At 36.7% G+C, this 22246-nt stretch overlaps 1 protein-coding gene and 1 long non-coding RNA gene across 9 annotated transcripts in view; one reads left to right on the top strand and one right to left on the bottom strand.

Moving 5' to 3' along the window:
* LOC132352565 (uncharacterized) overlaps window positions 1–22246 on the top strand; it is a 534321-nt gene that overhangs the window by 468921 nt on the left and 43154 nt on the right. For 6 of the 8 annotated variants that reach the window (XR_009498784.1, XR_009498781.1, XR_009498782.1 and 3 more), the window contains exons 7-8: window positions 3143–3251; window positions 5952–6051. The exons of 1 other annotated variant lie outside the window; for it this stretch is intronic. This is a non-coding gene — a long non-coding RNA (uncharacterized LOC132352565). The remainder of the gene's footprint in view (window positions 1–3142; window positions 3252–5951; window positions 6052–22246) is intronic. One more of the 8 variants, XR_009498785.1, reaches the window with a different exon arrangement.
* Window positions 1–22246, bottom strand: part of TRPC4 (transient receptor potential cation channel subfamily C member 4) — a 166481-nt gene that overhangs the window by 1796 nt on the left and 142439 nt on the right. The window contains exons 6-10 of the mRNA XM_059903117.1: window positions 21872–22185; window positions 14805–15000; window positions 11195–11389; window positions 769–810; window positions 554–643 (exon numbers count right to left, since the gene is read on the bottom strand). Coding sequence (XP_059759100.1) covers window positions 554–643; window positions 769–810; window positions 11195–11389; window positions 14805–15000; window positions 21872–22185 — 837 coding nt within the window. The remainder of the gene's footprint in view (window positions 1–553; window positions 644–768; window positions 811–11194; window positions 11390–14804; window positions 15001–21871; window positions 22186–22246) is intronic.

Consider the following 22246-nt stretch of genomic DNA (forward strand, 5'->3'; position numbering starts at 1 on the left):
TATACACATGATATGAGCAAATATATACTTCATGTATTCTACCTTTCTTCTGTGATAGAATTGAAAAAAAAAAACTCAGGGAGAAAAAACTACATTTATAAGCTACAGTTAAGCTCAAACCTTAAATTTTCTTTTACCAAAGCCATGAGGAACACAAAGAAGGTTTTTGTTGTCATTGTTTTCAGAACGTTGGTTACTAAGTGTTTCAGGTTTAGAAATCAGACTGACACTTCCAAAAGTAAAGCTCACTCAGAGTGTGGCTGGGATCGGCAATCAGAATGCCACAAGGCACTAGGATTTTCTCTGCTTCCGAATAAGTCCCCTCGATCTTTCAGATTAAGTCTGTTTGAAAGCAATGTACTTTGAAAAGAAATTTTACCACTTTTTTTTTTTTTTTGTATATAAATCAATAGGGCTTGAATTTAAAAATCAGAAGACAGACAGGCTTGCTCAGAACACGTGGTCCAGTTTCCAGCTCTGGTGTTAAACGTGCTGCACCTGGTTCCACGCTCTGCGGAATCTGCCTTTTGGCGACAAAGATGAAAGTGGTTACCTTAAAGTTCTCCTCAGTCAGACCTTCTTCAGTTTTGGCGTCTCTAATCATTGCAGCCACGTATCGCTTTACCAGGTTCCTCATAACTTCCTGAGGCATTTGAAAACAAGAGAATTGATATTCAGTGCATAAATGTGAATTCTCTCTTGAGTCAGTTCCAAAGAGGAGATTGTGCTTTATTTTAATGTAAGTGTCAAGATATAAGAATAACTTACTTGATATTGGTGATGTCTTCTTAAATTATCAGCAGCTCGCCTCTGAAAAGGGAAGGGACATTTACTTTTTGGTTATAGTGATATTGTACCATTCTATAAAATAATGCCTGGTTCTTTTAATCAAGAATATTATTTTCCTCATTTCTGCAAAGTGGGAATTTTGCTGGACAACGGACAATAAATAGCTAGAGAGAGTGCTTCACATGAATCAAAAGAATGAATGAACCAAAACAACAAAGGGCAAGGTTATAATTCCTATGGCATTTAATATATAGAATAAGTTAATGATGATGGCAAGATTGTTCTTTTAATATAAGTGATGAAGATTTAAGTAATCATACTTAGTATGTATCCCAAATCATTTTAAATGATCCTAAGAGATACAGATGGGACATATCAAATACAAAATAAATGTCAAATAAAAATAAAAATTTGTTGGATAAAAATCTAGCATTATAACAATATGAAGATCTTCATCAATATCAACATAGCAACATTAAGAATTTAACCATGATATAAAACATGTAATCAGAAACACTGTTAGACAGTGAACTCCCCAACACTTAATTTCAAGCAGATGTACATTAAGAGGAGATTGCTGTTTTAATTAGATGGTTGAATTTAACAAAATAAAATAAAAGGTTCTGTTCAAAGATAGGGTTCATTAGATTTAAAAAAAATAAATGTGACTCTGAGCTATCATTTTGAAGAGATCAGAATGGTTTGGGAGCAGAGCTGGTGTTAGCACACAGCAATGATTATGGAGTGTAAAATGGAGAAAGATGTTTAATGACTAAAAAATGTCCATTATAAATTGAGTTAAATAATAAATGACAAATTATATATTTGCAGATTTCACTAGTATTCTAAAGATACTAGAAAAAAAGCTATCATAATCCCAATTTTATGCATGTCAAATAAATATCAGTATTGATTCTTAAGGAAGAAAGCTAGCCAAAGTAATGTAAAATAAAAATACTTCTGTTACAAGGTAATGAATTTGGTAAATTGTGAGAAAGCAAAAGAGATAACATATCTTGGGTTTAATTAAGCCTTTTGATCTTGTTCCTTACTAAATACTTAATCATAGGCTGCTAAAATGGAATTTTGAAAAGGGCTGTGCATGTATCACTGTGAAATGATATTAGACAAAAAATCAAACAATTCAAAAGAAACTCTTTTTTTCTCTTTAGGGCAGTAGGGGAAATTGGCATTTTCACTGGCCATGAGAAGGGATTTGTGTTTCATGACTATTAGTGACTTTTAGAAACAGATGAGACCGTGCTTAACTTTCTAAAGGCCACTAATGATTGGAATACCATTCAATATTACATGAATCTTAAGAAACAAATTTTCAAATGATTATGGTATTAATTAAAAGACTGGGAAATTTGAAACTCATACAAAACTAGAACATCTTGAAAGAAGTAGAGCATGGGAATTTTATGACTGGGCCACAAGATGGAGGTATGTGACTCCTGTTGAGACACAGATCAGCTGAAACCAGAGACAAAAGCCCTTCTGGAAGGAAACAAGCCTTCCAGGTCTCCTTCACTATTTTTTAAGTGAACACAAATACAAAAGCAATCTGTAGGCTAACTTCTTTAGCACTCTCAGTGTAAATATTGTACAGGAGATCGTATTCCATGGTTTAAGTAAATAGAAACTCTGAATTTAATATAGAATTTAGTCGACTCAATTTTTATTATCTTGGGGTTCTATAGCATTTTGCTAGTTTAGTCTGTAAAAAGCCAATAAAAACTAGTCAGCAGAGAGCAGTTTGAAATCATGAGTTAACTTTAAATTTCCTTAATGCAAAACTAAAACTAGGGATGACAAAATCAGAAAATTATGAGTAATAAGTGAAAATTATCATGATGCATTTTAGTATTAAAATGAGCACAAACTGTCTTCCCTTCAGTAGAACCTTACTCATACATGAATTTTAAAATTGTAATGCAAATATAAAAAGATCAAAGATCACACTTTAAAAAGTAATTCCAGGTTTATTTTTCTAGGAAAAAAATTTTTTTAAGCAAGATAGTCTGGCAGAAGGAAAGAACATAGAAAAAGTTTACTATGATAACAGTAAAAATTTATTCAATATCCATAGCCCGGGTTTAAGGCTAAGTTAATATAGTTAATTGTTTTTGACAACGAATTTGTTTCCACAACTAGATGGTCATACTACAAAACAGTTTTTAGTCCTGTGAGATTATATCAGCCAACTGAACTTCGCTATCCTGGGAAGAAAATAAGAATGATGCAGTTAACCATCTTCTGAGTACTGAAAGCAAAAATGAATGCAATGAATTCACCAATTCTTATTGACCATTACTATCAGGGCTACCTGTGTCTATTTTCTTACTTTCAGGGAGGTAATGTGGTGTGATGTTAAGAACACCTGGGACTGAAGGTGACTAAGCCGGAATGAGGAATTTATCTCTGAGACCCTCTCCCTTCCACATGTTTTATTTTGCAAGGTAAAGATAAACTCACTGAATGATTTTGAAGATTAAATGAGATAAGAGATTTAAGGCTTCTATTACTAACGAATGTTAGTTCCTGTCCTTTCTCCATTGTTTTCCCTTTGTGATTAATATTATGATTTTACATACCTAAACAATATGTTTTAAAAAAATATTCTTGAATCACAAAACCTGTGGATAGTTTAACACATATTGGGATTGCCTCTGGAAAAGTAAAAGAATGTACTTAGGGGTAATTATTGTTCTTTGTGTGATTTGCATGGCATTTCATGCTTGAGAAGAACATTTTCTTTAGCTAGAGAGTTGGATGCTTTAGCCTAGGCAATACAGATTTGGAAATAAGAAATTCATATTTAAGTGATAGGGTGAAGGGATGGTCCTGGTAAATATGGATAGATGTAACACAAATTCTGTAGGCAGTTATTTTCGTTTTATTAAGACTTTATTATTGTTTAGAGCAATGCAAGATTCACAGCGAATTGTAGGGGATGGAACAGAGATTTCCCTTAAACCCCTGTCGCCACACACTCTTAGCTTCCGCCACTATCGACATCCCCAACCAGAGGGGTGCCTTTGTTACAACTGATGAACCTCCAATGACACATCACTATCACCCAAAGTCCATAGTTACATTATGTTCACCCTTTGTGTTGTACATTCTATGGGTTCTGAATGGAAAGGAGGGGACAGTAAGAGTCCCAGGGGGACAGGGAATGTTGAGGGGAAACAGAGCTGAAGGCCTGGTGCTGGGGTGGGCGCATGATGACTAAGATTTCTAGCCTGGCTGCTGCGATGTTGGTGCTATTAGAAAAATAATGAAAAATTCAATTTGGGATATGCTGACAAGGGACATTAAGGTGGAGATGCCACTGTCTATTTTATATTTTGGGGGAAGGTTAGGACTAAAGAAAAAGATTTGAGGATTATATGCATAGGTGCAAGAGTGGATACAATCACAAGTCCACATTTCTTGGCATTGCTAAAGGGAAACTATCATGAACAATAAAATCTTCAATAAATTGTGAATATATCTATTAGGAATGCATAAAATATTCCTTTCTTTTTAAATTAGCTTTCTAAGGCTAATACTAAAATTAATTTAATTATCTAAATTCTCAGAATCTACCAAAGGTCAAGGAACACAAGATCGGATTTCAAATTTCAATACATGACGACTGACATGTAGGCATTAAGAACAGACATGTTACTTATTAGAACCGAAGAGCTGGTCCAGTCTCATTGCCTCATTTATAAGCAAGGAAACCAAGGTCCACACTGTTGAGTGAATAACGAAAATACTACAATGTTCTAAAGGCAGTGCCAGTTCTAGAATCCCGGGCTAGAATTTACTCTTTCCTCCTTGCTTTTTCGATCAAGTAGACACTAAGAGACATGTGAGAACATCTGCTCTGCATCCTATGACTTTGCCTCTTTCTCCCAACACATCTTAGTTTGTGGATCAGCATCCTTTCCAGACTGGATCCTCATTTATTTGAATAAAAATTAACCACAAAATGCACGGCATATGTTGTACTAGTTTCCTAGGGCTACCATGCAAAGTACCACAAAGTGGGTGGCTTAAAACAACAGAAATTTATTATCTCACACTTCTGGAGGCAGAAGTCTCGAATCAAGATGTTGGCAGTTCCATGTTCCCTCCGAGACTCACAGTAGAATCCTGCCTTTCCTCTTCCTAGCTTCTAGTGATATCTGTCAATCTCTGGTGCTCCTTGGCTTCTGCCTGCACAATTCCAATATCTACTCCATCACCACAAGACGTGCTTCCTGTGTTCCCAGGTCTTCAAATGTTCATGTTCTTATGAGGTCTCTCCTCCAATAGGAGCTCATCTTAACAAATCACATCTGCAAAGACCCTGTATCCAAATAAGGTCATATTCTGAGGTGCTGGGGATTTTGAGTTCAAAGTATCTTTTTGGGGGGAGACACGATTCAATCCATAATATATGCACTCTTTGCCATAAACATAATGATCATTTTTGGCAACCAGTGACATCATTAAATATTTATAATAGAGCTGCCACCAACAATACCTCGTACGTTTGCAACCTCTTGGTTGGGTAAAGATCAGCTGCACTTCAAAAGGATTTACTCTCATAAGGGAAACATTACATCTTATAACTCTCGCTGGAAGTGACTAAGAACAGAATGGACCAATGTGTGTTTATAAAAGTAATATAATGAAGGACAGTTCATTAAAAAATACCTAAGTGGGTAAGAGGTATTTAATTTTTTCAAGCCATTCACATGTTAAACTTTGATTGATAAGTGATCTGCAATGACTAGGGGTTCTCTATTTTTACTAAAAAGTAATGAACAAGGTAGAATTATAGCATGGTAAACCTGGGTTAGGAATAAAGAATTTTCTGTGGATAAGTTCATGCTTACAGCGTTACTGAGAAATTTGTGGAGTTGCATTTGGCAGCTTTTTCTAAAATAACTTGGGTTGATTTTCTGTTATGTTTAAGAAAAATGGGCCACATGACTGATCAGGGACCTTCCTTCCCTAACTTGATGTCTAGGAAAAATATTTTGGAGGAAGACGTGCACTTTAAGATGGCAGTTTTCTCCACGAATTATATCGGAAGTCTGGCACGGTTCTTTGTCAGGGTGGCTTTGAACGCAGGTGCCCAGGGCACACCTGCCCACCACATTAGCAGGTCTCTCTCTTTGCAGGTTCCTCCTGATTTGTTAGGACAAGACAATGGCAGTATTTGGATCACAGAACTAATGATAATGGAAACGACCAACTAGTGAGAAGCCTTGCTGCCCAGAGGTAACTTCTCATTTCAATAGAAGTGTCAGGTTGCTTTAGAGCAGGAAGGGTTTTGCAGCTATGAAAGAAAGGGCTCTGGGGAATCCATGGTGACATTTTGTCACTCTTTATCTCTCGTTTTCCCGGGTCCAATATGTGGAATGTCAGGCTCACTCCACGTAGCTGGTTCCCTGCTGTCAATTGTCAGTGCCGCTTTCTCTCATTTCCACTCTGGTTTTGGTCTATCACTGATTTTAAGCCCATGAATTATGCCTTTTATTCTCTGCTTTGCTCAGTGAATCCCTGAAGGGGGGCAGCTTGCTGTGCTCTTCTTTTAAAAAAAACAAGTAAAAAGGCAAGGGGCCATTTCAGGATGTGGTCCCTCTGTAAAGACTGTAGTTTGGCTCATTTATAGATGGATCTATACATATTGTTCTCTATAAACATACTTTCTAAGCATATAAAAATAAATGATATAAAAAGCTGAAGGTTGCCTTGTCAAAGCAAGTATTCAGGATCTCACTCTTGAAATACCAAGAAGAAATTTGTTCCTCTAGATTTCCACTTAGGAAAGAAAATTTAATTGAAAGGTCCCATCAGCAAATCTTACAGCAATAAATTAGGGATTGAGAGGTACCCATGGATGAACACAGTCATATCTGTAAGATTTGTTGGTATGCCTGTGAAAAGTCATGAAGATTAAGGGATGACACATTTTGATAATTATAAAACATGAAGTCTGAAAGGCAAGTACTATTAGCATTTTTTCTTTAGTAATGCTAGGTGATGTTAATCCATTCACTGCTCCTAATTCTCTTGCAGTGACTTAACTGAATGTATTTCTGTGGCAACTGTTCAGGCATGAGTATCCCATCTGTGACCCCAGAGTTGAGTGATGCTAAGGGGCCCTAACAGAGACGGTGTTTCGTGTTCCCCTCACTATGTGCTCCAGAGAAAGTGGGAAACATAAAACTAGAGGTTAAAACCATTTTTTAATGATTTTGTTAAAAAACCTAGTAGTTTTTTGGTTCAGTATATTGTCCATTAACTTTAGCATTCTATTTGGAAACCTGGTCTATGGCATTAAAAATGATTCATATTAATTAAACACTGGCAGGATATTATTGCATTAACATCTTTTTACTTTAAATTATCTAGATCTCTTGGACAAGTACAAACATTGGCTTTTAGTTTAAAAAGCTGAGCTAGATACCAATCAATGCTTTTTTTAACAGGAATTTCTAATTAAAGTTACAGGCTGGAAGTGCTTGTTAAAATGGAAATTCCTGATGATTCTAAGACACACTAAAGTTTGAGAACCACTGTTTTAATACCGTGAAGGGTATTTGCTGATAAAATGTGTTAAAATTCGACAAGTAATATAAAAAACCAGAAGGCTATAAAATGTTGCTTATTTTATGATTGTACTTTCAATATGCTGCCTCTTTGGTGGGATTTTCATGATTTCGCAGAAACCACACATCTCTCCATCATGGGCTTGCTCCCACAATAAAAGTGTTGTTCAATAAAGCATTTCTGCTTCATTTCTGCTTTCTCCCATAAAGCATTCCAAAGGAAAACTTAATTTACTTGGAGTTCCCAGTCACCCATAAAAGGAAGTCCAAAGTTTAAAAAAAAAAAAAAAAGTTAATGAGTTTTCAGAGCTAGTTGTATCAGTTATTACCCATAAATCGCAAGATAAGATCACCAATGTTGGGCTCCCAGACTGTGGCCAATCAGTAACCCTGAGAGCACTGGCTTCAGGCTTGCAGGGAGGGATCAACAGGGTAACATTCAGGCAGCTGCTGGTGACAAGAGTATGTGAAGCACAAGTGGGAAGGTTTAGAGAAAATGCCTCCAAGAATGTATAAACTCTACCTCCAGGTCAGCTTTAATTTTCTTCTTCACAAATGTGAAGCAAGTTGGAATGAGAGCGGAAGGTAGGCCAGCCTGTTAAACACGGGCTTTGGGACACAGGAATCTAAGAGGCCGCGGAAAACAGTGGTGGGATCGGCAAAAGCTGTTGCGAAAAATCAAAAGGTGGACACACAGCATGGAGGGTATTGTTGCAAGGTCATCAAGAGTTTTCAGGGAAACAAGAGAGGGCAATAAAACGCACATGGGATGGGGAAACAAAAGACCCGAGTTTTCCCCCAGCTCTGTCACCTAAAACACTGCACAAGGTAAACGAGCTCTTTTTTAAAGGAAATAGTTGAGCTAAATGATTTCTAAGGTCCCTTTGAAGTGTCATGGGGTCTTCTAAGCCGTGCCTTCGTTATACAAAGTGACTGCCAGTGGTACTTCAAAGTCACCTTTCAGTTAATGGATGTGTGTCTATCTCCTTGTCTTCATCTGTCTACACGATGAACTATCAGGTGGATTAACCAAATTGAAATGAATTCACAGCACTCACTTTTGGAATTGTTTTCTCATTTAACTCCTCCATTAATATTACAAACTTCTCCTTAATTTACTTTTTATTTATCTTACATTTTTCTTTGCAAATAATATTATTTGCATATTATTTATTTATTTCCATCTAAAACCTAAATGTATAAAACTCAACTAAGAGTATGCATACCACAATACATCCTTCTCATTCTGGAAATGCAGTCTAGGTAAAAGGTAAATGTATAACACTGAGTTTGATTAGGTTGGTGCTTTACCCAAGCCTCCGCTTGGCAGAGAAGAGGCAGGACTGAGAGTAGGAAGAGAATGGAGAAGAGAGAGGTGACTCACAATATTGATTTAGTTTGTCATAAATTCCCAAAGCATAAAAATATCCATTACCAAAGGTTAGTAAAATTTATATGGCTAAGGAAGAAGGAGTGACTTGAGGTCCCAATTAATTGTGAATTATCTTTCTGTGCACCAGCTTGGATCAAAATATTCAAATTTAGACACAGAGACATTAAAAAGAAATTTGTTTTTCTGACCAGGAATGTATAGAAAAGAAGCTCTTTAACTTATACCATTTACCCTTTGAATCACTGTTTTCATAGGAAAGCCCAAGTCAATGTTAAGCTCCTCTTTGCATCTAAGAAATGATGGTAATATACTCCTAAAAATATGTCAACAGTGGGAGGATTCTGGGGGACGGGAGAGAGAGTTGGAAGTCAAATTCTTAGAGTGGTCCTCCATTATTTTGGTGGCAGCACAGATGGCGCTCTTAAAATATTAGAGCAGGGCCCTATATTTTTTTTACAAGTTCCATGGCATCTTAAAACCCAAGATTCCTTCTGCTATTGCCTAAAGTTAAAATATGAAAGACAAATTTCTTTTGCGTGTGGCTTCTATTTGGGGGCCCAGAAAGTCTTTTTCAATTGAAATACTCCTACGAGAGAAAGCATAATAAGATAGTACTAATAATTAATATCTCTTCAAGGATTGATAAAATAAATTTCTTATGAATTTAAGAATAAGATGAGAAAAAGGACAAGTATATTGTGATATGGAAGGGAGTAAGCCAGAGTTCGGCATCTCTGAAATCTTTTCCCGTTTATCTCAAGGAAAACATGAATTACTTCTCACACTGTTCTCATGGTCTCTTGCATATAACTATACAGTAATGTTAAATATGTCATGCAACATGTATTATAGTAAGATGTTCTCATATCTGTGTCCCCCACGTTAAAAACAATGCCCTCAACGATGGAAACCATGCCTTCGTATATCTCCTCCCACCTCTAATTCCTAGCTCAGCTCCTGGCACGTGGAAAATGTACAGTAATTGCTTATTAAACCCAAATCATTATATTTATTTAATGAACATATTTTTTTAATAAATTGAACTTATTTTTTAAGAGGAAAATAAAACACTTGGAGTACAATAATTTTGCCGTAGGTCAGTGATAAACTCTGTAAATTAGTATGAGAATTGCAAGGTAAGGCTTCACCATAATCTGACTTCCATTTCTAAGATCAGATAGACACCCAGTTTCCAAGTTCACGGAGTGACGGTCTCTAGGAAAGAATATAACTGCCTCTCCTAACCACCCTCTGTTTGCTATACTCCCTTGCCAGTCAATTTCTCTTTAGAATTAGAATTGTTACAGAGATGACAGGACAATCAATGCCACTTTCAGGAGAGAAAGCCCCATCTGATGCTGATAATGATGCCTGGTGGGCAATGAAATTAACGAAAAAGAAGAATCACTAAGGGCATAGCTAGCAGTCATAAACTAAGTTAAATAAAATTAAAAATGAATTAATTTTTAATTAAATAACTGATATTACTTGATTCTAATATAAAGGCATATTAGAATACTTCCAAAGCAATTTCTCTGAGAAGGTCCAAGTGACTAATGAATGTTAAGGTATTAATTTCTAAAGCATGAGAACTTTGAAAATTAGGAAATTGAGTGAGAAAGAAATCAAGAATGACATGTCAGTGGTTTGGCTGGAACAAAGCCTTAAATCCACGCCTTTTCTGTTGGAGTTGCTTGAACTCTTGCTTTCCAATATGAAAGAAATGTCCCAGGGAAGTATAATCTTCTAGTATAACAGGGGCATGGATCTGAACAGTCCTAATAGTTTTTACAAACACAACTTCTTGGCATTTAATATAATTGGGAGTTAGAAGCAAAATGTTGACAATCGAACATATTCTGAAATCACTGCACTTGAATATGGCACAGCATTTTCAAGTTATAATATTTGTTCAATCACTGAACTGAGAACTTTTTATCAAGCATTCTCCGCTCTGTGCGGGGGCCTAGGTTAGGCGCTAAGAATGTGAGGTATCTGAAACAGATCCTTTCCCTTACAATCCAGAGAGAGAAACAGACAATGAGTCAGTCATGCCACAGGTAACCTGAGGTTATAATTCTGAATAGAGCTAGAAATTAAGGTTCTAAGAGAGAATGTACTAGTTCTCCAAGCCTTGACTGGTGGGTTTGGGGAGGCCTATGTACAGTGTGGTTCCTATTAATATAACAGTGACTGCCCTCAGTGGAGGAAATGGGTTTGTGAAACCATAGTTAACCATAGTTAAGCAGGCAGTTTCTTAGACACAGTAGCTGTGCAATAAATGTGCACCGAATTGCACTCAGTGAGAACAAAAAGAATAAAATGCAAACGTATTCAATAAGGAATACAAACATACTCAAGCACACATTTGAAAAAAAACCAAACAAACAGTAATACCAACACGCTGTGTCCTTACCCCTATTGTTCCAAAACTTTCTGGCTTTCTTCTCATCTTTTTCTTGCACAGGTGTGTCCATATCCATTTGATCAGGTACCAGAGAGACTTGGGGCTTGGGATGACATTGAAGGGAGTAGGCAGGGTACCTCCTTCTTCAAAATAACTCATCCAAAGCTTTGTCCGAGCAAATTTCCATTCTATATCTGCATGGTCCTGAACAGGAAAACATGACAAGTGCTGACAGGTTTCTTAATTAATAAGGTGAGATAAACCTCACAGAGAGCCTGTAACCTGACTTTGAGTGGCCATTGGAACATTAATTAAATTGCCTGTAAAAACAACGCTGACTCCCAGAGATGTTCATCTAAATTCAGAGAGTGGCTTAGCCTGGAAAGGAGTCACAGCTCTCTTGTCACTTTTCATCTTTCCCACTTGCAGGAAACAGACATTTACAATAAATCCATGCTAAAGAGACTGCAGTGATTAGTTATGACTTGAAGATGAATCTTCATTTACTGCACTGTAGGCTTACATTAGCTCAGTTTCATTAGATTCTGGCCACAAGCAGGGCTTTAGGTCTTACCCAAGGCCTTGAAACCCTGCCTAGGTAGGTGCCCATGGCTCATACTTCTGGTGTTTCCAGTAAGAGTCTTAACTTGGTATGTTTCCATTTGAATAAACCTTGTACACCTTTAGGCAACAGGCATAAACTCAGAGAGAAGTTCCTCTAACAGATGTACAGTAGGGTCTCTGACACAGCATTGAACCCTGACGTAACCTTGGCCAAATGGTACCAGGTGAGAGTATGGCTAGGGCTTGCCCACAAGCCTGAGGCGTCCCCCTAATTATTTATTAATGATTCTGCTTTGTTAATCTCCTGGAAGAACTTAGGAACATTTGTGGCAATTAGATATGGGGCAGCCAGTCTCCTCTTAAGTTAGCCACAAATCTTATTTAAGCAGAAAATCTGGGAAGTAGGAGGTGGTAGAAACTAGGCGTACATACAAATTCAAAATAGTTCATTTTAACCCATTAATATTATAAAAAACCCTCAAGTTTTAGAGTAGGAGAAATCAGAGTATACTTCATTCTAATCTTCCTAAATTGCTGTGTGCTGATGAATGCATATGTTGTTTATACATTCTACTCTGAATAATATGGATTTTAGTCTAGACACTGGACAGCTCGTGCTTTCAACAGAAGTCACCGTATCTAGAAAATGCATGGTCTTCATTTTTGCTTAGCAAACGATCGATAGATCAATGTACAGAAGCTACAGCTTCCCCTTGTCTCTCCTCTCCCATTTCTACTTTCTTCCCTATCTTTCTTCCTAAACAAGCTTATAGATTCTGCATTAATGAAGGAAAGTAGATGTTGTTTGCTGCCACCACGGAGACTGGGACTGAGTAAAATTGGCTTCAGGTAATAAAAAGTCAGCCCCGCAGGTGAAGTGTCGGCCTGTGAGTAGCTCTGCTCCTTCTCATTCTCAGGGAGTCACAAGTTGAGGATTATCCTGACCTCACTATGTTCTCTTACTGCTGTCACAAAGCAGACTCTTCCTTCTATAACAACATCTACAGTGGTTAGAAAAATTGAAGGTGAGAAGTTCCAGGCTGGTGATGACTACAATCACCACTGCTACCCATCTTCTAACTCTTAGTTAATGTTTAAAGCTTAGCTTAGGTATTTCCTCTCCTAGGAGGCAGCCCCGACTCTCATCTATCTCAGCTGTCTCCTCTCCCCAGCCCTCGTTACAGTCCTCTTTTCTGTACCTTTATCACATTCTCCAATTCCTTTTCTCAATATTGAAATTATTTATTGAATTTTTTTGTCCATCCTGTATTACTTTTTTCTCAAGGACAGGGACTTCGTTATTCTGGGTATCCCTAAAATCAAGCATATGTCTGGCATATACTAGGTGCACAATAAATATTTGATCTATGAACAAAAGAGTGAGTGAGAAGCAGGCTTTAGACATGGTCTGCATGATCGCTTTTGCATTTCAACTGTTACATTTTCTTCTTCTTTCATGCTTTATCCTAGAGCTCTGAATTAAGGGTAGCAGGACAAAAAGAGAAAGACCTCAGGGTAAATTCTGCTATTGTGGCACCGGTGAAAATCAAATACTTGGCATGTTCATGCTCCAAGGAGGCATCACACGCAGGATGTTGGGGGTACACCTGTCTCAGGTTCTCAGTGCCTGCTCTCCTCTCAAGTAGCTTTAGAGTTTGGGCTAAACAAGAATAGAAATTTGAAGATCGTTCTCATCTCTACAAGTCACCTAGAAAGACACACCCCACACAGGAGCAAAAAGAAAATATTACACGGTTCCTGAATAATGTTCTCTTCTTGATGAAATTGATACATTTAATGTTTTATAGGATCCAAATTGTATATACAATTTCTCTGTATATAGCTTGATAATTAGAGGCTTTCTAATATTTTTGGAAGGGTGGTCTGGAAAATAGAATCCACATTTGGCAAATGTGTTGACTAGAGGAACACAGAGCTTCTGAAACAAATATACATATATATTTATGGACTATCTAAAAAGTTTAAGATTTGTGAGATGCTTAAGTGAAGTTCCACAAATTCAGATATTCACCCACAACTCCTAGGACCTAAGTATATTCAGTGGGAATACTCTAGTCTTAGAATCAGTAAATAAAAATCATTTATTTTTATGTTTTATGCAGTTTTTCATCTGTGACAGGTGTCTTGCTTCCATAAAGACAGTATAATTAAAATTAGGAGTGCTGCTTCTCAAAATAACAATAATAACACCCCAGAGGATTAGCAATAGATTCAAAGATGCAATATAATTGCAGTTATTTATGGAGTAAATGGGCAGCCTGTAATTATTCTTATAAAAGGCTGCTTGCCTAAAATATACATATGAAAGACTTAAGAAATATATTTCACTCCAGTATGGGTTTGCTTTGTCACTATTGCTAATGGCCATAGACACAGATCACTAGTATGCAAGTTGAAGGGGATAAAGGACTTTGCCATTCTTGTTCATTGCCGTATTTCTAGTTCTTAGGACGGTACCTGGCAACAGAGTAAGCACTTAATAAGAATTTATTGAATGAATGAATAAATAAGCTAAGTTGTTTGGATTCTAGAGTTTCAAATAAACACATATGGTATTGTATATTCTGCTACAGCATTCAGGGTTACTCCTCTCTGACTTTTTCCTGGGCTTTAAGAAACTGAAAATCCTGTGCTTTTTCACTCCGACTCCTCTCTGGGCTAGCTCTTGTATCTTGCCAAGCTAGCATGAGTTTGCTTATATCAAGATTGTAGATTAGATGGTCAGAGACAATGCAAAACCCAAAGGGCACTGCATAGAGATGAGTTGCCTGTTCATAATCCGTACCTCACCTACTGTTTGCCATAGCCAATGACTGCCTGGTAGGATAGATTTAGTATAATCACCTGTAATATGAAAAAACTAAAATAGTATGTAGCCAAGTAGGGTAATAGTGCTTAGAAATATCAAATTAACCATTTATATTACAATTCTGATTCATCTCATCAATAGCAATTATAGATTGTATTTCCTATGATAATAGGATGGAGTATAGCTAGGAACGACACATTCTAGGGGGGAAGTTATTCAACTTACAGCAATAAGTTGGTAAGAATTATTCATCATAGCTATTAACATGTTAAGTAGGACAACCAGAGAGATGATGTTGTATGTCCCAAACATGGTGGCACCAACAAACTCGGTGAATTCATGCTGCGCTTTGACATTGGTCACATATAAGTTGATGAGCCCAAATATTGACCAAAACAGGGACTGGAGTGTCTCAAATAACCTGGAATAAAGATAAAATGACATTAATAGCTACATTAATAGAACCATTATACAATAAGATAGAATGATAGAACATGATTACTATGAGGTTATAGTTGATTAATTTAAAAATAAACTTAATAAAAAGAATTAAAGAAAATTGTTCCCTTATACTAGCACAAATGTGTACTTAATTTTCTCAAGAGCTTTGAAAACTATTTAGTTTCCTGGCCAGCGATGACAAATCGGACCCGCAGCATGTTTTTGTATAGTCATTGAGTTAAGAATGGTTTCTACTTTTTCAAAGGGTTGGAAAAAAAAAATCAAAAGAAGAGTGATATTTTGTGACATGTGAAAATTATATAAATTCATATTTCAACGCACATAAAGTTTTATTGAAACACAACCATGCCAATTCATTTATACACTGTCTATGGTTTCTTTTGTGTTACAATGACAGCCGTGAGTAGTTGCAACACAGAACATACGGCCCACAAAGCCTAAAATATTTACTACCTGTCCTTTTCATAACAAGTTTACAAACCTGTGTCCCAGGGCACTGACAGTTAATAAATAATAAATCTGCAGGCTTAGTCTTTAAAAAATGTAAGTTCTTTTACCTGATTTTCCTTTTTGATTATAGAAGGATTAAAAATAATGTTATCATTATGGATTTCCACATTTACAATTAAAATTGCACAGAGTGAATCCTGTATGATGACAAAATGTCTCAGAATGGTCAGATAATAAGATTTGCTAATTTTCATATTTCAGGGAACATTTTCTTCATTACTTAACTTACTCCAAAAATGGAATAAGATGAAGAGTGTCTGAACCCAAATGAAGAATTGTTTCAGTAGGACCATTATGACACCTTAATGTAATAAAAAGACAATGGAACTCTTATATTCTTTGAGAAATGGTTAAAAAAAGACTGTATTTAAGTTATGTTGTGAAAACAAAAGCACAATTATCTTATATGTGGCATGATGACTAAGGATGTGGGATTTCAGTGGTCAAATGCCCCAAGGAGAGCAAATTCATACGAGGCCAGGGGACAGTGGTATGGCCTGATGTGAAAAGATGAGCTTAAACTATCAGATTTCCTCTCTGTGAAAGTTTACCTTAGAAATATCAAGAGACTGAGGTAGTCATTAAAAAGTACTGAAATGACAGGAGTTATGATGTAGAATTAGGATCACTGGAATTATGAGAAGCCAAAGGTTTGAGACAGCACAAACTAAGAAACAGAGAATTGAGAATAAATAAGCCAGATAATAAGTAAACCCTGAAGAGAATACACGTGGAGTAGCTAAGTCATGTTAATATCGGTTCTCAGAGGAAAAAAAATCCCATGGTCCAGCTCTACATCAACTCCTGCTCTTCTTGAAGCCAGGTCTTGCTCTAGGCTCTGCCCTTGCTAAGATCAACCCTTGCTCAGAGAATCAAAGGGCTGGATTCTTGTACCAAACTCCTGTTACTTGAAACAATCCATGAATTTCTGATCAGTATGACAAGGAGAATCTAACTAAGGATGCCTTAACTGGTGTTCAGGATTTCTTTTCTTAAATTAATTGGTTTTTTTTTTAAGTAAGCCATTTCATATTTTTAATTGTATAATAAAATTTTAACTATAGGATATGAAATGTAATGGTTTCTTCACTGAATTATTTTGCTAGGGCTGTTCAACTCTCAATGGGGCAAATTATCATAAAGGTTTCAATGTGATCAACCTCAATCAGACCTTGACTTGCTGGCAGGGATGTACTTTGTGAAGAGTTCACCATATATTCTTAAAGGACAACCAGATGTCAGATTCTAACAATATCAGGGAAAGTTTAATATGATTCATTGGCCTCAGACAAAGGCCACTAGAAGGTATTCTTTGAAAACTTTCTCAGAAAAAAAGTAAATTTGACCCAAGGCCATGAGTTCTTTATTTTCAGTAGCTTTAGGGAGAATTTCTAAGATTAATGACAGTGTCATTGGATTCAATGTGAAATGATTTTGTTCTTCCTTTCTAAACAGTGCATATTCTCACTGTGAATATACAAATATAATTCAACTGGTTTTTCCCTGACCTCAATAGCAGTTCAGAGAGAGAGTAGAAGTTACATGAGTGATATAATAAATTATATAAAATGTTGCCACATAAATCCCGTAACAGTTACTTTTCTAAATGTTCAAATAAAAAAGTGATGTAGAGTAAATGGATTGTTATTGTTGAATAATTCTGATCTTCTTCTACCTAAATAAGAACTATTCATCATTAGGATATTAGCAGACCCTTTGGCAAAACATTTATTTGCATATTTAATTAAAATTTGAAAATAAGAAAATTCAAAACAAGATGACATTTTGAGATTAACTCTGAATTTCATTCTTATTTTTATTTTCTTTTCATTTTTTCAGTTGAATGAATCAGAAGTAAGATTTGCAGAATAGTTCCACTTAACCAAAATATATTTAGTTTTAGATGAATCAAGACCCTGTTATCAAGACACTGGTGTTTCTTAGCTAATTATTCTTTTATTACATGGATTAAAAAATCAATCTAAGTTAATATTTCAAAGCCATTGTTCTAAAATTGTTTTCATAATTATTGATAAAAACATTGCCCATAGATTGAAGGGCCATTAGCGTTAGCTGCATCACATTTTAGGTTGCCTTTATGTGGCAACTATTTTCCTAATTCTATGGAAAGATAAGGACAGAAAGCTTTCCAGGATAATGGCACCCTTAATTAAATCACACTTTGCATAGAATCTTGGTTAAAGACTAAGACCTGGCAACTTCTATAGCATTGCCATCCTAAAGATGTCTCTTGTTTCTTGAGGCTATTTTTCAATTTCTACTTTTAAAAATGAGCTTATTCCCCAGTTAAATACTTACAACTAGAGAAAGAGAACAGGTAAAAAGGTCATGTATTTCACAGTTGCATTTCCCTCTATCTTTGAGATGAAATCGATGAGGAAACATAAGTTAATACAAGACATCTGACTGTTTTATTCTTAGTTTATAAGGAATTAAGTAATATTAAAACAAAGTACGACTTCAGTTGGCCACTTTCAATTATCAGAAATACAGCTCCAATCAACATAAAAGGCATTTTCTTAATGAGAAAATATCTGTCACAAGGTCCATGCCTCTGTATTCATAAGAGAGCCCCTTACCCAGAGACTATTGGTTTAAAATTCTATGCAGAATAATTTCAGTGATTAAATATTTGGTTTCTTTTAGTAACATGTAGTTCTTCCCATGTCAAAGAGAAAACAACCTGGAAGCATTCAAGGGGCAGGAAGAAGTGTCCACTTGCTGGTGGGAAAATGCACAGAGAGACACAGAAGACAGATCACAGCCTATTCCCACTGGGAGCTCACAGTCAGGAAGGCATCTTGGAAAAGGTACATCTGAGATAAGTTTTGGAACACAAAATAGAACTTTGCCAAGTGAGAGGGCAGAACAAGAGCCTTCTGGGATGAGAGAAGAATAGGACATATTTAGGCATTGATAACCCATTAGAAAATGTTGAAGAATAAAGTGTTATTTGGGAATGGAGAAAGATGAAGCTAAAAAAGCAAGCAAGGGGCAGATCATTGAAGGACCTGGTATGTCAAGTTAAGAAATTTGACTGTATCCAATAAGGAATGAGAAACCATTTAGGTATTTTAAATAGAGGAGTGTCAAGATTTTGGCTTAGAAAGATCATTCAGGCAACAGGATGTAAGACGTATCAAGGAAGGCAGGGACCAGGGGCAGAGGGACTTAGATTTAGGCAGGGTCAACGAGCGAGGGAAGATGGCCCCGAGACAATAAAGAGTAGACATTTATTGACTGACTGCATGTGGGGGGGGGGGAGCAGAAAGAGGGATCTAGTATAAAACACAAGTTTTTGATTTAAGTATCTGAAATGGGTTGTGGTAGCATTGACTAAGAAAGGGATTTGAGGAGGAGGAATTAAAAAGTTGTGAGAGAGACTCTGATGAGTTTTCTCTGATTGGGTTTAAATGTTTAGGAGATTTGCATGGAGAGGCATTCGAAAGACAGTTGGACTTACAGATCTTGGGGAGAGAGGCCCATGCTAGTGATATAAATTGAATATAGGAGTCATCTCTTAGACATATAGGGCCAAATCCATCAGATGAGTTTTCACAGAGATATTGGAACAGGGTCAGAGGATAGTTACTAAGGCAGATCACTATTTAAAAGCAATCACTGAAATATAATTATTAGAGGACCATGAGAAAGATTAGAAAAGTAATAGATAAAGTATTAAAACATAGTAATATTAAAAGTAAAGGAGGGCAAGATTTTAAAAATGAAGCTGTTAAACAGGGTCAAATGACACAGTTTAAATAGGATACAAAGAGATAAATGTCCATTGATAGTAGTGATATGGAGCCTCCAGCTATTTTCTAGAGCAAGAACAAGGTATCTTGTTTAGGCTTCTTTTCAGGGTTGCTTGGATGAGAGGAAGGAGAGAGACAGGAGTAGCAGCCAATGAGAAACAGAGTTCAGAGTTTCAGCATACATTTGTGCCCTGACTGGAAGGGGTTATAGAGAGGAACCATGTGAATACAGCTAAGGAAACACTAGATACTACTACTAATAAAAAGCAGTGGAGTGGATAACATTTTTTATCACATTATATGACAAGCACTGTATTAGGTAATTTACATTAACTTTTTTTAAATTTTCATAGGGAAGACATGAGATGGGGTAATAAAAAGAAAAGGTTGAAATTTGTGGAAGTTGCAGAGTTATAAAAAGAAGAAGATATAGTTATAACTGCAAGCAACAAGTCATACAGCAGTTACTCTTTGTGAGTAACTTTGAACAAAAATAATTTGTTGCTTGCAGGTTTACATTCCATTATCTGGAAAAGAATTCAAGTAGAACACCTGGTTTATTTGCATTGAATGATTTAGACCTATAATATTGGAGTGATATGCAGTTTATCTGTTGCTTTTCATGGTAATAGAGAAAACCATTGGTAAGGATACACTAAAAGAATACATAATCCAAGCAATTCAACATGTTTGTTTTAGAATAAAATTTATATTAAATATTTTGCATCAGATTCTCTAGCCATATTCTTCTGAGACAGATATTAAAATTAGCTCACAATATGTCAGCATTTACCACAAAACCAGTAACAGGGCAAGGGGATTCCTGAGAATCTCACGGATCATAAATTAGGATGGGGTTAGATAGAACCTTGTTAACTACAGATGAATCATATGTCTGAGAAGGGGTTGGGTCTTGGAACCTGAGCTGTTCCCTGAATTAAAGAAGACCTGAAGAGGGAACTCAGTTCTATGGGCTGTGTGGAAGTTCTTTCTGGAAGACAAAGCATGATCAGAAGTATGTGACCACAAATGTCAACAGGGTGGTCTTGGCAAGTAGTCGCACCAGGGCACATAGTGCAAAGTAACAAGGGAGTTGTGAAAGATGGAGCATGCAAAATGGCTGTCCATCAGAAATCCAGGAGGCCAGTCAGCAGACAGGCACTATCCAGGAACTTGGTTAGAGGCAGAATTTGAGTCTAAGAAGGGGGAGGTTGGTGGGATCTACTACTGTGAATCCCTAGTCCCCGTTGCCAGGAGCAAATTGCCAAGTCAAGGATCACGAGCGAGTGGGGAAGGACAAGTTCTGATATCAACACTGAGACACAATCCAAGGCTATTCCTCACCAGGCTATTGCTGCAAAGGGATTTCACTGAATCCCTCCTGAACTAGGTGAGAAAAGAGTGTGAGGAAGATGACAAGGCTGGGTAAACTGGTCGGGCTGGAGAACTGCTTAAGTCCAGGAGAATAAAGAGGCTGGAGCAAGGGATAAAGTGACAAGGAGAAGCTGGGATGACTTTTTGTTTTCTTTATGATTCATGGTTTGTGTCAAATCGATTTCTGAAAGGATCTGAGGCAGCTAAGGCTGCGATGAAAACTTATGTGCAAATAATCAGACGTTAATGAATTTAAATGGGGTTTTAAATACTGGGATCAAAGGTAAAACAGATACAGAATTGAGCCAACAAGATTATTTTAACCAAAAGTGACTTAGTTTACAGGACGTTATTGATTTCCTCCCACTGGAGAAACTACTGTACTCTCTGAGATTACATAAAATTCTAGAAGGGCCGATGAATGGCCAGCTGACTTTCAAAGTCATCTACAAAATCACCATGTGTTCCCATGTGGTTACTGTGCAGAGGAAAATCACCTCACTTCTTAATCCATCTGCCAATTCACTGTTTATCATAGTGGGAAGGAAATGGACACAGGCAAGTAGAGGGGTTTTCTATCAGAACTGTGTGAGCATGAAACACCGTGGCCGTGAACCTGTGCTGTCAGCAAGCCTGATTGTGAGAATTACCGGAGCTTGACACCGAGCAAGACCTGACGCTCCTCAGCTGTAAGGGCACAGAGGGTTATATGTGTGTCATAATCATGGCTTAGGTTAGCCTGAGGTCTCTATTTTGGACTATTTCTCCATGCTTAGATTTTTGGATGGGGAACCTGAGAATCAAAGAGACATGTGAAGGAACTTCAGTATCTGGAAAACACCTAAGCAAAGATTGAAAAGCATTTGGATTTTCTTCCATGATTGGTTTTCCATATATTCTATCTCTTACTGTGCTTGTAAGCTATCACTAGGCACAAGTTTCTTTCTATTCCACATTTTAAAACAGTATACATAACTGTCTTTTATAGGAGGTCATTTAAAAGAAAAGACCATTTTACTAAAACTTAAAATAAATGTACTGGATATTTCTGTTTTCCACACTAAGCACAATTTTTCTTTGCAACCACTTGTCACGGTTCAAATTCAAAATGTAATACACTCTGTATTCTGCCCAACGTTCCCAATAGAAAAAAAAGTCTGCGAGACTTACGTTGAAAATGCATTATTCTGCTTTTCACATCGTATGCCTTTACAGCTTAACCCTTTTGTTTCTTCGTAATAGAAGTACAATTGATTTAGGCCATTGGCAAATGCTAGCAACACAAGGCAGTAGATGAATAGAAACTTCAAAATGTCCAGGAGCATTCTTCCCAGAGATATTTGCAGAGGCCCCAGGTGAGAATTTGCAGTAAACAGTGAGATCAGTCGCAGGGAACTGAATATATTTGCAATAGCAAATAAAGCTTCAGCCACCAGTGTGGGATGCCACATGTCCCAAGATTCTCGTGGATTAAGAGCACTGTACTGGAGAAAAGAGAGAGACAAAGGGGAAATAAAATATGAAACAAACACATACATATAAATA

This window comes from Balaenoptera ricei, chromosome 18 (assembly GCF_028023285.1).
Source record: "Balaenoptera ricei isolate mBalRic1 chromosome 18, mBalRic1.hap2, whole genome shotgun sequence".
Classification (NCBI taxonomy): domain Eukaryota; kingdom Metazoa; phylum Chordata; class Mammalia; order Artiodactyla; family Balaenopteridae; genus Balaenoptera; species Balaenoptera ricei.